The sequence below is a fragment of the Arachis hypogaea genome, chromosome 13 (genome assembly GCF_003086295.3).
Source record: "Arachis hypogaea cultivar Tifrunner chromosome 13, arahy.Tifrunner.gnm2.J5K5, whole genome shotgun sequence".
NCBI classification, from domain to species: Eukaryota; Viridiplantae; Streptophyta; class Magnoliopsida; order Fabales; family Fabaceae; genus Arachis; species Arachis hypogaea.
In genome coordinates this window covers 17860816-17878567 of record NC_092048.1, presented here as the reverse complement: position 1 = coordinate 17878567, position 17752 = coordinate 17860816, and the positions used below count along the sequence as shown (strand labels likewise).

Here is a 17752-nt window from a genome sequence, read left to right as displayed (position 1 = left end):
CTGCTGCTGGATCTCTGAACTGATAATTCATAACATGTCCGTGATATTTGCTGGAATTTGGTTGCACCACTGATGCAGCATCAAAAAGGTTTAACTGAAAATAATAAACTCACATATTAGAAAAACTATTAACAAAATAATTTAACTCAATTACCACCTATTTAAAGAACATCACTTTTACCTCGCTTAGAGCTTTCGTTTTCTTCTTCTTTGAGGCATTTGCAATCTGTTTGTCCAACTTTGAACCTAGCCTATTTTTTGGACGTCCTCTTATTCGAACCCTTGGAAGGCTTTGAAGCTCGTTAACGGATTCCAAGTTGGCATCTTCGTGAGATAATGAACATGTCCCCTTCCTTTTGGCTTTCAGTTCTTCCATCTCAACCATGACATTATCGTAGGCACGGTGCAGAATGGCAGTCAGCTCCTCAGATTCTGATGTAAATTCGCATATATTTTGCAAATGAAACACCAATTCATCAAACCTCTTGATTCTTGGCTCCAACAGTGGCTCGTCGTGGCTGCTCTTGATGTGTGTGTGTCGCCTCTTTACCTTCTTGCTTCATCGTTCCAATATATATCTCGGTGACACTTGGGTTACTCGTTCAAAGCTTAACACGCTTAGGGCGTGACGGCACAATATCCCTCTTGACTCGAATAATAAGCACTGGCATTTCACTTGGGCTGCTATTGAGTCGTAAGTAACCACAAACTTGTTGAATGTTGAGCTGGAAACTTATTCTCCAACTTCGTATACCGAATAGCCTAGAGCGGAGTTCATAATCTTGTGATGCAATTCACCTTCCCTCTGAATTGTGCTTGGACTTCCCTAAACTTTTGATAAGTGTACATATGTTGAAACTGAGCTTCTATGGAGGATTTTTTTGCACACGGTATGACCGTGTGAAAATCTGCAGCATCAAATTCTCTCTCTTTTTGCTCCCTGCTTCCGAGGCAATTATCGTATTGTTTGACGAATTGAATAAGTGAGCTATTCCGGGTAATGAACTTCTTAAAAAATGAATGCATGCTCTCGTTCCTTTGTATGCTTCTCATCCCGGCACAAAAGTGGTGATCCAGATAAATTGGAATCCATATATGACGGCCTTCATAAAGCTCTGCACAATACACCTAAATCAGACTATAATACCCAAAAATATTAATTTTACACCTCTGCTGCAGATTTTAAACATCATTACCTGAAAGCCACTTGTTGTCCACAAGACCATACTTCAACAAAAAATCATTCCAATTCCTATCAAATGATTATTTGGTATGAGAGTTCCAAACTTCATGGCTAATTTCTTGTTCGATTTTCATGTATCCCTTGTATCCGTTTAATTTGCTTGGAATCTTCTTCATGATGAGTCAAATACACCAATGGTGAATTGTTTTGAACATACAAGCCTCGATAGCCCTTTGCATCGATGCACATTGATCCGTGAGAATCCCTTTCGGAGCCTTTCCTCCCATGCAATGAAGCCACATTGAAATAACCATTTGAATGATTGAATATCTTCATTTTTCATCAAAGTGCATTCAAGAAGTGTTGACTGACCGTGGTAATTCACCCCGACAAAAGAACCACAAACCATATTATACCTGAAATAGATTCCGACAAAACAGAATTAAAATCAATACATACACCCAAATAATGATCTTATACACCCAAAAACCTCCAATATACACCTCTGCAGCAGATTCATAAAACAACATTAATTCAGCATCATAAACCAGAACAGCATATTACCTGTTTGTATTGTAGGTGGTGTCAAATGAAATAACATCTCCGAAATACTCACAGGCAGCTCTGTTCCTTGCATCTGCCCAAAAAGCAAGCTTAATGGACTGATCGTCCTCGAGTTCGAGCTCGAACAAGAAATTCTGATTCTTATCTTTCATTCTTAATAAGTATTTCCCGAATTCTTTTGCATTCTCTTGTTCCGAAACATTCCGCACTTCTCTAGTGATGTAATTTCTCACGTCTTTTTCGATAAAATTTAACTCGCGGTGACTCCCGGCTGCTGCAACAAATGATTGGTAAGTTTTGCTAGGTCTGATACTGGCTTCCTCGTTATTCTCTATTGTACGACGCACGGACATACTTAGTTCCCTGTGCTGTTTGAGCATCTGTGCTTGATCTGGACAGCAAGGATGTGAATGATGCAACACGACCTTTGAAATGATCCAAATACCAACATCCTTCAATACGTGTATATAAATTCTTGCAGGACAATTTAAACTAGTTGAGGGATTTGTCTTCTTGGTCGGAGATATTTTCGATTTCCATTTCCCCTCTCTGCTACATGTAATCAATTGATTCTTAATTTCGTTTCTCTTCTTATTTGTGCTTCAAACTCTTGTAGAAAAACCTGCAACCTTCGAATAATCCTTGTAGAATTTTGCAGCATCTTCAAGTGTGTTAAAAGTCATCCCAACCTTGGGGACAAACTGGTAATCAACACCACAGAAGGTCTGCAAAATACACTCAAAATACACCATATTAAAACAAGCATAAACTATAGAATGCAAATACAACTATAAAACCATCATCAAAAATAAGAAAAACCAGATTCATGAATCATAGCTAAACAGAAACTAAAACAATTCAACTAAAATAATAAGACAATTCACCCTCCGTCAGATGAAAAGTCATAAACTGTAAATACACCCAAACTTTCCTGAAATACACCCAAATATTCCTGATCTACACCCGAATGTCTGATATAAAATGGACAAAATTATTTTAATTCTAATGAGAACTAGTGCATTAGATTCAATTCAAACAAGGAAGAATAAACAGTAAATATCACAGGCAATGTTCACGCATTATTCAGCTACACAATCAAAAACTACTAACTAGATTCAAATTCAGATTCTCAGGAACTTCATTGGATTCAGTTTCAAAATCCACTTCGCTCTAGTTCAGCTGACAATCTGAAGTTGAATCATCCATTATCTTCAAAAACAATTTCAGAGCTTGATGTCAAAAAATAATGGAAATCGAGAATAACAAAGAAAGAGAACAGAGAGAGAAAAGCACGTAAATGAAGAAGGAGAAAGCAGAGAGAAAAGCACGTAAAAGACGAAGGAGAAGGCAGAGAGAAACGCACAAAAGAAATCGAGGAGAGAAGACAAAAAATTCGAAAAAGGAAACAAAATCCTTTCAAAAAAGGAAGTTATATATTCGCGCGTTTGATTGAGTAACATCAATTAGAGAACTTGTAAGACTTGTAGAGTAAAATCATTTGTATGTAGAGATTAATTCTTGTGTCTAAAGTCTAAACTAGTGCATATTGACATCACAGATTCACAGTCATGAACCATAGTTGATCAAATGTTTATGCAAATTTTTTATTTATTAAATACATATAGTATATTTAGTTCGAAAATAAAACTGAGATTTTTGTTGTTTCTTTAAACTGTGTTAGTTACAATCTTACTACAGTTATAGAAAATTTTCACTCTGGCGTATAGACTAATAATCTGTGTGTGTGAGACAATATTCTAATAATATGAACATGGTAGCAAAATAAAGACATAAAATTTCACCAACCAAAATGGTTTACTTAGATTGGTGAATTTGAGTTATCATCTAAACTTTTGCTGCGCTGCCTCTTTCTACTCTTCTGTCTCAGTATCTCTTTAATTTCTGCTTCTCTTTTATCTACAAAAACAATCAATTCCTTGAAGCTAGGAGTTTTGGTTGCCCTTCTACGCCGCCGGACTGGTTGTTGACTCTCCTCGTCGGCTTCTTCGTGCTCTGGGATGAACTTTGTGTATTGACAGAACACTCTAACAAAGAATACAATCAGTGCAAGGAAACAAGTAATGCCACACACAAGGAAGAGGCCCCAGAAGCTTTTCAAAGATAGTTTGTTTGAATCAGCATCATTGCTTGCACACTCCTTCTTATTAAGCCATTTGTCATGGATCCTTTGCAGGTCCCCATTCTCCGAGAGTTCAAGAATCGCCGTTGACATGTCAACGGCGAGGGGAGAGTCCCTCTGGAATGCCTGTAACCAAATGAAACAAAAATGAGTACACAATTTCCACCAATCCCCAACCATATTGACGTCTAAATACAGAAGTAAATTACCATTTCTACCTATGAACATTTTAGAATGCTAACAAATTTAACCATAAATGAACGAAACTAGTTTTGTATCCACGAAAGATGATTTATGTGTAACAAAGTAGCCAAACATTAATTTAATTCATGGTTAGATTTGTCAGCGTGGTACAAAGTTAGTTTTATTTATTCGTGGATAGATAACTTGTATAGATAGTAATGGTAGTTTACTCTAAATTCGGAAATACTTACAAATCCCCAGCCACTTTTAGTGAACTCCTGGCCAACAGTTGTAAATTTGCACTCAGTATTGGCCATCAAGATCTCAATATAAGGAAGTTCATCAACAACCGCCACAACCCCTCCATTGCTCGGCCCACGCTGAAGAGCATCGATATAAGCCTCCATGTTTTTCAATGTAACTATCCTAGATTCTGCTATGTGGAGTTCATCTGTCAGATACTTCTTCACAAATGACCCGTCTTGAATTCCAATTGGTTGACTACTAGAGATCAAGCTATCAATTCCTTCGATCTGTGTCGATAACTGCTGCACGGTTAGGATTGATGTCAAGCTAGCTGTGTAGCTTGAATTGATAATCAACACCACAAATAGCCATATGATTAGCACCAGTCTCCCGAGAGCACTCACAGTGTTCTCTCCTGTGACAAGTCAAAGAAGCAAACATGAAAGAATTTTAAGGATTGTCATACTTAAAACTATAAAAAGGGAGTAAATGAGAATCTGAGGTACATACTGTGTGAGAAAAACATTGTTGACAAACTAAACCTGCAAAAAGAGATTTTCATTTGACCAAAATATGTGAGGTACCGTTGAAGTAAGCCATGCAACAACTAAAGCTTAAAAAAGGAGAATACGGCATAGTTCTATGAGTTCAATTTTGATTCATAATAGTGTAAAAAGTCTTGCATTCTCTCCAATTAAATTCTTTCTTTTGAACAACCATAAGTAGAGAGTGTGCAAAGTAATTACTTTTGCTGATGTGACAATACATAGGAAGGATTTCAAATGGCGAAAAGGTACTAACCAAAAGACTGTTATTAGTTGCTTCCTTGGTGGACCGCGGAACTCGTGATTGAGCCGGTGCTCGAGGATCCACACAACGGTTCCCACGAAAAGAAAGAAAGCACCAGTAACACACCACATTTGAGCTGTGAATGGCTTAAGGAAAGACCAGGGGCTTGACTTCTCCTCCTTGACAGGAACAACAACAACAAGCCCTGATTCCATAAAAGGTTGAGTAAAATCCACAAACCTTGTTCTGTTCATGACAATTGTAACATCTCCAACAGCTGCATCAAAGTTCTGAACATGGAAATCGCCAAAATAAACTATCACAATTTAAACATGTAGCAGGGTCCCAAATGTCCTTGATCTACTTAAGGAAATCAAATTTTATATTTAAGTTGATCTTCCAGATACTAACATTCATAATTAAGATTTAGAGACTCACATTTTGTGCAACTTGATCTACAAGATCATTGTAGCTAGGATTCCTTTCACCATTTCCATACAATATATATTGTCGTGGGACGGGATAAGCCAACAAGTTCAACGCCGCTTCAAAGACATCAATGCAATAGCCTTGTACTCCTGTAGGACTCTTGTCTTTGGCAACGAGCTCCTTGTAGCTTACTCGATTCGGCACTGCTATCCGCAATGGCTTTCCATTGTTGGGGAATACCCATCCTTTTGGTGTAGTTTTAGCATCTCCCGGCCATATCACACTATAAAGCTGTTGAGTGCTTTTAGAAGAATGGTTGGATGATTTTGCATATGAAATATCAGGAGCTACAACTGACAAACTAGAGTGATTAGACCAGTAACCAATTCTACGCAATCCAGATCCGACAATATTCAGAATATCATATGCCGGACGGATTAAATTCCTATCTGTATCAAACCCAATTCGACCACTCGAACCAGTGAAGTTTGTTCTTAAAATAGTTTGCAGATACTGAGGGCCGCTATCAAAAGTGCGAAGTGATTCTAAATGCAAGGTGCTTCCATTATTGTCATGCAATCTAGGGTCACTGGAGAAAGATATATTCCCACCTTCATTGAGAAAAATGTCAAGGGCATAAGCTGCTAACCAGACAGAATCATATGCATAGAATGCATAGGAATTGAAGCTTGAAGTCTGCTTGTCCTTTCGACGTTTCAATTTAGTGATCAAACTCTTCTTCATATCAGTATCAGGAATGTGATTGCGAAAAGCCACAACACCTTCTAGAACATTCATTGTGTCAGTGTCTGGTGTCTCGGATGAATCCAGAACCGAAGGAAGCCAATCTGTTGCAATCCAAACATAGCCATTGCTCATCATTCCTAGCTGCTTCGCAACACGAAAGATTGACAAACCAGAACCAGGATTAACATGTAGAACATAGATTCTTGATTCCATTAAGTTCACTTCACTCAACAAGTCACTGACATCACTTCTGTTGGCCCCAAGAGGGAGTGCAGCCTTATAAGAGATCTTGGCACGCTTCGTTGACAATGCATCACCCAACACAGAAATTCCATTCTTTCCATTATCATCATCTACAAAAATGGCAACTACCTCCCTCCATCTGAAATATTCGACAAAGTCAGCGATTGCATACATCTGATAGTAGTCACTGTGAGTGGTTCGGACAAAATATGGATACTGAAGTGCAGATAGAGTAGGATCAGTTGCAGCAAATGATAGAAGAGGTACATGAAGTTCATTAGCCACATGAGAGACGACATGAGCTATTGAAGAAGACTGTGGTCCAATTGTGGCGACGACATCATTCTCCATCAACTGCAGAGCTACATGATCAGCCAGATTAATCAAGCAATAATCGGAGATTAATTACTAATGAAGCAAAATGTTGTTGGCTCACTAAAAGTATTAACAAGATTGAGCTACATGGTTTTTGCATACTAATTGAAGAACTAAAATCAATAATTTATTACAAAATTGTTTTGAAAAATACCATTATTCAGTAACTAAGTATTGAACCAGAGGGAGTACCTTCCATTGTTCCAAGAAACCCATTGCAATTTGTGTCGTGAAAAATAACCTGAAGCTCAATGCCAGGGAGAATGCTTCTATTGGAGTTAATATCTTCTATGGCAGCCATAACAGCAGGTTTAGCAGATCTTCCAATGATGGAATCCAAAGTAAACAAGACTCCAATCTTCACAACCTTTGGTCTTGAAGAAGAAACAGTGGAATTCACAGTGGTATTAGGTGAAGGTCCTGTTATTCCCACTCCTTCATTGCGGAAAATCCACAAACACAAAGCAAGCATAGACAAAAACCACCTTGTTCCAATAACCATGTCTCCAAGAACAGAACCTTCCTTTTTAAGAAAACCTTGAAAATCCTTCCAAGTTCTTCAGCTTACACCAACATCATCAAAACACAAGAACTAAGAACCTTCTGTGAAATGCCAAAATAATCCACTCCAAGAATTCAGCTCAACCTCAGAAAACTGAACTGAGCACTCAACATAAAGAAATCTTACAACCAATTGTGGCTACAAAATCTGATTCTAAGATTAGATACCCACTCTTAAGTCTTACCCATATGGAAATAAAACAAAAAATACATTCTTTTTCACATGAGAGTATCCATACTTTTGTCTAAATATGTTCCAATCAAGGTAAGCAGCAACAAAAAGAAGCCACTGAATTTATTTAAATAAGGGTTGGTAGGTTTTTACTTTCTAGTTGAAACTGAAACCCACATGACTAATTTATTAATACATATTAGTTATGAAAATTGAAAACACAAACAATATTATAATATCAATAATCTTATAATCTAATCTAACAAAATCCTAAGAACAAATTATGAGGGGTTAAGAAGAGGATGTCTAAGATTTTACCTCAAGACCAGGTTTTGTTGCCAAAAAGCTAGGAACAATTCTGGTCTGGAACAAAGTGGCACCTAGTTACTGTTTCTTAACTTGAAGAAAAGAATCACTTACTCTAACATTTGAGACACATTCATTATAATATTAATAAATTTGAGCCATGTGCCAAGACAATATTTTTTAATTATTGTTTTTGGTTTCAATTGTGGAATCATTGGAGAAATGATGCTAGTTTAGTGGAAATTACCATAATGTGCATATGATGGTAGTTTCAATTGTGCATTGCCCCTCATATTTTGTATGATTGTTTTTGTCACATTGTACGGTTGAATTCAAGCCACCAGAAGAAGAAAGGTAGATAGTGTTTTGTAATGTTCCCGGGATTGGCTTGGATTTGCCATCTTTTAGAACTATGCAGATGTCAGACAGAAATAACTTAAGTGGGACCCATAAAGAGTGTTCAAAACTTAAAACACGTGGATTTTGTTTTCTTGTTTTATTTTGTCTTTTCTCTTTAAAATTATTAAGTATAAATTTTACACTTTATTTAGATAGATGATAGAAAATATTCCTTTTGAGTTATAGAAGGAGTTCATTTTAAATTCCATCCCATTATCTGTTCTAATTTGTTTCACAACTTTATGAAATTGAGTTTGTACCAGGGGCGGAGTTAGGAATTTTTTTGGGAGGGGCGAACATAAAAAATATAAGTTAAGAAGAGAGAAAAATTAAAAATTAAAAGGGAACTAAACTGAAAATTTAGAGGTTTGGGAGGGGCCATTGTCCCCCTTCCCACAAGTGTGGCTCCGCCACTGGTTTGTACCATTTGAACAAAATTTTCTACTAACACTCTAGTTTCGGATTTTAGTTTCATGCAATAAATCCAAGTAAACCTCGTTTTATCTTCCACAATTGTAAGAAAATATTTATGGCCAGCAGTAGATAAAAGTGAGAGTGGTCCCCAAATATCTATATGTAACAAATCAAAAATATATTCTGATTGTGTATTACTAATGGGAAAAGACAGTTTCTTTTGTCTAGCCAAGTGGCAAGAATCACAAACATGAGATGATGAAATGCATTCAATAAATGGAAATGTATTTTTCATGATTGACATTTTTTTGGATGGTAAATGACCTAGTCTAGCATGCCATAGAGTTCCTAAATCTTGCTGCACTGTGACATTTACAGAATGTGTGTTAACTTCTGGTGTAGTTAGTTTCCAAGGTTGAGCATCCATCACATAAAGATCACCAATGACTTTAGCTTGCCCAATCATCTTCAATGATGGGAGTACCTGTATCTCACAAAAAGAATCAGTAAATTTTAATTCACAATGTAATGACTTTGTGAGTTTAGACACTGAAATCAAATTATATTTAAAGTGAGGTATGAATAAAACATTGGTAAGAATCAAATGTTTAGAGAGTTGCACAGTGCCACAAATATTTGTTGTAGTGGTAGAACCATCAGGTAGATTTACCAAAACTGGTCTCATATAATGAAAAGTTTTGAAAGACTCTTGAATATAGGATGCATGATCAGTAGCTCCACTGTCAAGTATCCAAGAAGTTTTAGTAAAATTTGATGATACACTCAAGCAATGCCTACCTTTTGGTTGAGTAAGGGTGGCGGAAGAAGTAATGTGGTTTACACTATTTGAAGTTGGCATGCGTGGTTGTTGAAGGAGTGCTAGTAAGGTTTTCTTCTGATCTGGAGTCAACACAAGTACTGTATCATCGCTCTTTTTATCCTGGTTAGAATCAGCAATCTCAGCACTAGAATTCTCAACTATCTCGTCAGTGCTAAGTTGATTGGCTACTCGCTGCTTTTGGTGAGTAGGAAAGCCATTTTTCTTATAGCATGTCTCTGCTAAATGACCAATTCGATTACAGTAGCTACAAAACTTTGAAGTGTAGCCTCGACTATAAGATTTTTGATTTCCTCCTCTGCCTGAATTTCGTCCACGGCCTCTGCCTCTTCCAGAAAATGAACCGCCTCCAGTTGAGGTTTGCACCTCTAAAGAATTAGTCACTATGTTGCTATTTGACGGGTCACAATTCAATTCTTGCTCTTGTTGGGTTAACATAGATAGTACTGTGTTGATTTCAGGTAACGGCTTCATTAGCATGATTTGTGATTTAACATTTGAATATTGCTCATTCAATCCTTTTAAGAATTTGACAACATATTCCTCAGAAGCATAGTCTCGAACAATTCGTAATCCACATGGACATCCATTAACACAAGCAACACAACTAGGAATAGCACGTGAATTTTCTAATTCTTCCCAAATAGCTTTCAACATAGCAAAGTAAGAGGTAACAGTAAGATCACCTTGTTTGAGTGCATAAAATTCTTCTTTTAACGCACCAACTCGAAAGTAACGACGTTTTAAATCATTCCACAAGTCTAGAGTTGAGCTAATCCACATCACGCTCTTAGCGATTTCAGGGCTGAGAGAGAGGTTGATCCAGGAGAGGAGAAAATTGTTACACCTATCCCATGCTTCAAAATTAGGATCACCTTCACCTGGTTTTTGAATGGATCCATCGAGAAATTTTACCTTGTTCTTCGATCTGAGTGCTCTCCACATATCGTGCGACCACTGATAATAATTTTGAGGTGTCAATTTAAGCGGAATTAGAGCCAAACCAGGACTTTTCTCCTGGATGAAGAAAATAAGGGCTAATCGGATCAGAAATTGCAGAAGAGAAACTAGATCTGCCAAGATGTGCCTGGAACTGAGAGAATTGACGCATGAAAGCGGTGAAATTCTCAAAATCTGCAGCGGAATTTGATGAAGGGCTTGCATTCGGATTAGCTAAATTATCTGCCATAGTTGGATAATACCATGTAAAATGATACCAAGCTTAAAATTCAAGTGAATTACAAAAATAATTATAAGAAAATAAGAAGGTTGGTGATGTACTCTCATGTCATTGAAATTTAAAGTAATGAAAGAAGAATTAAAAAAAAGTGAAAAGAGAGAATAATTGATTAAAAGAACTACCACAGAGTACTGAGTACCAATTACAATATATATATAGCAAAAGAGAAAATAAATTACTAACTAATAGTGCTATAATTATGTCTAACAAACTAATCAACTTGACAGCTATACAAAAAACAAACTCTATTATGTTACAAAAAAAAGTTCATATTTTTATTTATTTTCTTTTTTTATATTTTCTTTTTTTTTCATATTTTCTTAATTCAAACAATGTGTTAAAGAATGAAAGACACTAGACATCGAAAATATTTTAATATGAAAAGGTAGCCCCAAAATTAAAGAAATAAATTTATAATACTCAAAAAGATGTACGGATGGTTTGACTCGTCGATGTTGTTAATAACTTAATATAGTTGCAATATTATCAAAGTGTATTCTGTATGATTTGTATGGTTAATGCGGTGGTTGTGGTATTTAAAGAATTTTAACATTTAAAATCATAACGAGGATAATTTACATGAATAAAAGATTGGGGACATATATTATATAATTGTCTTATTTGGAATTTGCATACATATATGTCCTTTTCATTTTATGTAATTTGTTGCAACTAAAATCGATTTTCCAATTTACACCTATATCGTTTAAGGCACATTGTGTGAAAATTTTGCAAACACTTAATTTGTGCTTTATCACAATGATTTGTGGAGGAGAGAGCGCAATTCGGTTTGAATTCTAGGATTTTGTATCCTAGTAATTCGATGTAAGTAAAATTAAAATAAGAAAAGTATAGGTAGATAATAAAAATATTAAATAATATGAATAATAGATATATTAGATGTTTAATTTATTAGGTGTGTAGATGTTTATTCTAATATTAAGATTTAGGTAGATAATTTGAGAGTATACTATATTTTTACTTTATTAGGTCAATTTTATAGTTCATCGTTCACATTGTTCACAACAATTATTATCTACCTAGTAAAGTCTCTTAAAATAATATAAATTAGAGACAATGACGTTAATGACAACGATAAAATAATTATATTTGATATATTTTATTATCAATAAAGATTTTTTATATTTCAAAAATCACAACTTTTTCTTTAATTTAAGTGTTATTTTGATGGATACAAATTTTTTTTATACTAAGAGTCCATTATATTTCTCAATTTAATAATTTAATAACTGATTCGTCATAAATTTGAGTTCTATTATAATCATTTATTTGGTTAGATAACTAACTATACCAAATTATACCAAAGTTAAGAGAAAAAATATTATACCAATATATTTAGGTCCATTTTGAAGCTTTAAAAGTTATTTTTTTTGAATTTTTGATTTATTAAAAATAATAGTATTAATATTGGGTACAATTTTTAAAATCAAATTGTAGCTTTTTAAAAAGTTATTTAAGTATTTATAGAGAAATTAAAAAAAATTTACTTCTCTCGTAATAAAAAACTTTGTTAAGTTTAAAGAACTAAATATAATTTAAAGATGATTACTAAAACATTATAAATTGAATTAATAGCAAAATTATTTGTGTGATTTGTTGTGTTTAGTGTGCAGAAAATAAATTAATCACACTTGACCCAAAAAGTATGAAAAACAAGTTCATATTGCATCTGCTCCAATATTAATTTAAGGTGAGTTCTATGGTAGTTTTTACTATGGTACCTAAATTGCCTAACTTGCTTTTAAAAGTAAAAAATAAAATATTTAAAGTAAGAAATAAAATATTTAAAATTTATTAAATATTATCTATTTGCCTTTTTTAGTAAGTTAGATACAATTTCAAAGGTATCATAGCATTCACCTTAATTTAAACAAAGCACTCATATCATATGATGAATGGCAATAAAAGCAAGCAACCTGAACAATAAAAAAAATGAAAGAAATCTAGTCCAAAATCAAACCTAAACTCAATCAATGGTCCTTACTCAAATCCATTCACTCCACTTAGCTACTAACTCGGTAATTCAATTTCATTTAAAACACATCACACCTCACCCACCAAACCAAACTCTTTTTTCTCTCTTTTTTTCTTTCATATCACACCACCTAGACTCTGAAGCAAAAGAAAGAAAAAGGAAGTTTTGAGTTTGGACACAATTGAAAAAAAAAAAGAAAATTTTCAAAACCAAGCAAAGAAGAGAAGGTCAAAGGGACTATAGCAAAAGAAAATATCACATCAAAAAAGTAAATCAGAAAAGGAGGTTTCTACATTTGTGCTTCATTGAAGATTGCTGAAAAAATTCTCTTTGTTACGAGCACCAATTTAAAAAATGAAGAAAGTAAATATGATGATGCTCTGCTATGTATCAATGCTAAAAAATTAAACTTGGGGCCAAAGTAAGAAGAAACGGTCCAGATTCAAGAGGCAAGATAAAAAAAGTTGAAAGAGAAGATTGAAGGTATAGTTGCATGTCTGATTCAGTCACTACTTCTACTCTCTCTCTCTCCTCTGTGAACGCCGTTGCTACATCTGATTTTGGAGAAGAAGTCAAATAAGGTGCTGAAGCAAGTTTTAAGTCCAGAAAGCTTCATTCCTCTATTAAAGAGATGAATGACCAAGAATTGAAGTAAGGAGTGAGAGTACAACATTTGAGTTCCCATAGCTCACTGAGCTGTTTATTCTTCTTCTCCTTCATGATTTTCATTGGGTATCTTTTTTTTTCAATTTAGTCTTTATGTGTTTCAATGGTGAGGTTCGTATGAAAAATTCATGGAGTGGAAAAAGGCAAAGGGCTAGACTTGGAGAAAAAAATTATAGTTATTCTAGAAATTCTTTGTAAGTTTTTCTGTTTTGTTGTCATGATCGCTATCTTGAGGGAATTTTCTTACAAGTTGGGTTAGTATTTTGCGGTTAAAAAGTTAGGGTGAGTTCCTAGTAAAGTCTAGTTTGGGTTAGAAACTGGATTTGTCCCATATAGGATTGGTTAGAATCCTAGGGAGAATTGGTGACTGTAATCTATTGAAAGATAGTGAAATTCCATCACAATTGTAATAGAGACTGGATGTAGGCTACATTGCACTGAGTAGCTGAAATCAGGATACATTTGTGTGTTATTATCCTTTCTCTTTTCTGTTTCTAGTTCTGCATTAACGAAAACAAAACAAAAGTATTTTTTGATTCTATTATCATACAACTCTTTTTTATTACTTTCTTGTACGTTACTCAATTTGGCTTTTATCCGTCAAAAGACAAAACCACGATCTTTCTAGTTTTCACTTTATTATATCTCAACTAAATTTAAGGTTGAAAACAAAATTAAAAAGAGGCTAAGATTCAACTCTCCTTTTTCTGCCTTTGATAACTAACAAATTTTTATCATATTTTTTTTAAAATAAATATTTTTAAAATTAAAAAATTAAATACAGATATAACTTATTTATAATATATTTTTAGTATAAATATTTATTATTTAAATTATTTAAAAAAACTTAATTAAACTGTCTACTCGAGTTGCCCTTAGAATTTGAAAATAGAGTTCAACTTTAATTGAGATATGTCATACAAAGTTTTTTAATTTTTATTGGCACATATTGGAATTATTGTTAGTAAAATATTTAAACTTTTTTAATGAACTTATAGCATATAAATTAAAATTTTATATTTTATATTTTTATAGATTTTTTATTAATAATGTTAACTTATGTATTTAGTTAATCCATTTTTTAACAGCTGAATTGACATGAAAAGCTTTAATTTCTCATCGATCTCCATGGACAATAATGGTTGAGTGTAGCAAGTAGGAACACTGGTGGAATGCATAGACATAGTGCTCCTAGTCTACTACTATAGTAGTTTCTTCCACATGATTAGTTTGGGATATTTTGCATAGTTGAGGCCATTTTCGCACAAATTCTGTTCTTTGGCACCAAAGTCTTCACTCTGAAACTCGTAATTAATAATGGAGCACATGTCCGTAGGACCCTCCTCCAGCTGATTTAGGATCATCACTTGAGCGTTAATTATTATAATTATAATAAAATAATAATGAGATATTTATGAACTTATGAAAAAATATTTACTTAAAATTTTACTTTTAATATTTTAGAACAAAATCACAAATAAATCTTTAAGAAGGTATACTTCGAATAGATTAGTTCTTATAAAAAAGTAAAATAACAAATATAAATATACTATCTTTAAATTAGTTTTTATAATTAGAATAAAAAATTTTAATTTAAATTAATTTGTCTACATTTATTATTTTAAAAAAATTTATTAATATTTTTTTAAAGATTAATATATCCGAAATATAAATTTTTAAGAATTTATTTGTTATTTTACTCCATATTTTATTAATGCAATCACTTATTATTGTTTTTTAGACTAATATTTGTTTAGAAAATTTATCTATTTATACCATTCTACTAATCAAGCTTACACTATTGCTTGTTGCTGTAAGAATAAAATTTCCTCGAACCATAATTCTTTTTTATTCCAATTTAACTAGATGGCCCGAACTAAGCCAAGTAAACCTTAACTAAATTTGATTGGTTTGGTTTGAATTTGTTCAGAAAAAAATTGTACAGTGTAAAAGATATAACTTAAAATAAAAAGTTAGCTCAATATATAGACGGATTAGAACGAATCGAAATCATCTTGTTGATCTGTTAAATACTTAAATCAATCAAAATAGATAGATTAAACTTAAATTTTAAACTTGTAAAATGATACCAAGCTTAAAATTAAGGTAAATTATAAAAATAATTATAAGAAAATAAGAAGGTTGGTGATGTACTCTCAGGTCATTGAAATTTAAAGTAATGGAAGAAGAATTAAAAAAAAGTAAAAAGAGAGAATAATTGATTAAAAGAACTACCACAGAGTACTGAGTACCAATTACAATATATATAGCAAAAGGGAAAATAAATTACTAACTAATAGTGCTATAATTATGTCTAACAAACTAACCAACTTGACAGCTATACAAAAAACAAACTCTATTATGTTACATCCCCCGCAAGCTGGTATTACGTGGTTTGTGCAAATCAAGTAATCCCAGCTTGGAAAGTAAATGAGAGAATGGTCCTGGAGGAAGGGATTTAGTGAATAGATCAGCCGGTTGTTCACTGGAGACAACGTGCCTAAGATTAGAAAGCCCTTCTTTGAACTTGTTTCGAGCCACATGACAATCAACCTCAACATGCTTGGTTCTTTCATGAAAGACAGGATTTGAAGCAATATAGATAGCAGATTTATTATCACAGAAGATATCAACCGGAAGAGGAGGAAGAATGTTGAATTCCTTTAGTAGTTTGAGTAACCAAACGAGTTCACAAGTGCCATTAGCAAGGGCGCGATATTCTGCTTCTGAGGACGACCTTGAAACTGTAGCCTGCTTCTTACTCTTCCAAGAAATAAGAGTTTGGTCAAGGAAGAAACAATAACCACTAATGGATTTTCGGGTGTCTTTACAAGCCCCCCAATCAGAATCAGTGTAACCAGATAGTGTGAAAGAATTGTTGACAGAGAAAAATAAGCCAGTTGCTGGTGATTGTTTTAGATACCGGATGATCCTATAGGCAGCCTTCAAGTGGGCATCAGTTGGTGAATCCATGAACTGAGATAGGCATCCAACAGAGTAGCTGAGATCTGGTCTTGTGTTAGTAAGGTACAGAAGTCTGCCCACCAATCTACGATAGATGGTTGCATCAGGAAGAGGGGAGCCTGAAGCCTTAGACAGAGAAGTAGTGTACTCCATAGGAGTAGATGCTGGTTTTGCACCAAGCAAACCGCAGTCTGTGATCAAATCCAATGCATACTTTCTTTGATACAGTGCAATACCAGCATTGCTTCGTGCTACCTCCATCCCAATAAAGAACTTAAGAAGGCCAAGGTCTTTAATTTTGAACTTATCATCCAAAAACATTTTGACAGCTTGAATTTCACTCAAATCATCTCCAGCTAACACAAGATCATCAACATAAACAAGAATAGCTGTGAAAGTTGTACCTGTGGATTTGGTAAAAAGCGAGTGATCACTTTCAGATGGAGTAAACCTCAGATCAGCAAGTGCAGCAGACAACTTGATGTTCCATTGGCGACTAGCTTGTTTCAAACCGTACAAAGATTTTGTCAACTTGCAGACTAAGTTTGGATTGGAACACTGCAACCCCTTTGGAAGTTTCATATAAACGTCCTCATGTAGGTCTCCATGGAGAAAAGCTGTATTCACATCAAGTTGATGAAGATGCCAATTCTTTGCTGCTGCAACGGTAAGAAGAACACGCACAGTGCTCATTTTCACAACGGGACTAAAGGTGTCAATATAATCGACTCCAGGAATTTGAGTGAAACTTTGGGCAACAAGACGTGCCTTATGCCTCTCGATAGTGCCATCTGGGTGAAATTTTGTGCGAAAAATCCACTTACAACCAACTGCATTCTTTTCAGGAGGAAGAGAAGTGATGATCCAGATTTTGTTTTGCTCAAGAGCAGTGAGTTCTGCCTCAATAGCCTTCCTCCAACAATCATGCATAACAGCCTCAGAATAGTGTTTGGGGTCCGAGTTATTTACGAGAGCAAAAGTGAAGGCCTGGTGCTTGGGAGTAAACAATGAATATGACAAATGGTGAGAAAGGGGATACTTACATGTTGAAGGTAATTGGGCCGCATTGATTGGATCTCTATGTGATGAAATATGGAAACAATGAAAATCTTTAAGATAAGAGGGTGTTTTTCTTTCTCGTTCAGACCTTCTCAAAAATGGTGCAGCAGATTGTGACTCAATATGAATGGATGAATGTTCCAATGGTGCCAATGCAGATGCTGATTCTAAGGTGGCGGGTGATGCAGAATCTGTTATATCATGAAGAGATGCCATAGGTGATGTAGAAGTGGCAGAT

At 34.4% G+C, this 17752-nt stretch overlaps 1 protein-coding gene across 6 annotated transcripts; it reads right to left on the bottom strand.

The window, feature by feature from the left end:
• Nucleotides 1-3326: 3326 nt before the first annotated feature.
• Nucleotides 3327-8277, bottom strand: LOC112737534 (glutamate receptor 3.4). Of its 6 annotated transcripts, none has more exons than XM_025787475.3 (7): nucleotides 7951-8277; nucleotides 7092-7502; nucleotides 5544-6886; nucleotides 5118-5395; nucleotides 4827-4858; nucleotides 4322-4731; nucleotides 3327-4013 (listed from the first exon to the last, which is right to left on the bottom strand). In XM_025787475.3, exons 2-7 carry the CDS (start codon nucleotides 7399-7401, stop codon nucleotides 3567-3569), a joined length of 2820 nt encoding a protein of 939 aa, XP_025643260.1. In that variant the 5' UTR covers nucleotides 7402-7502; nucleotides 7951-8277; the 3' UTR covers nucleotides 3327-3566. The 6 variants fall into 6 exon arrangements, 4 of the variants coding, with proteins under 4 accessions (XP_025643260.1, XP_025643261.1, XP_025643263.1 ...); XM_025787476.3 differs by having other exon boundaries at nucleotides 7092-7559; nucleotides 7951-8168; XM_025787478.3 differs by having other exon boundaries at nucleotides 5544-6878; nucleotides 7951-8133.
• Between the last annotated feature and the right edge of the window lie 9475 nt (nucleotides 8278-17752).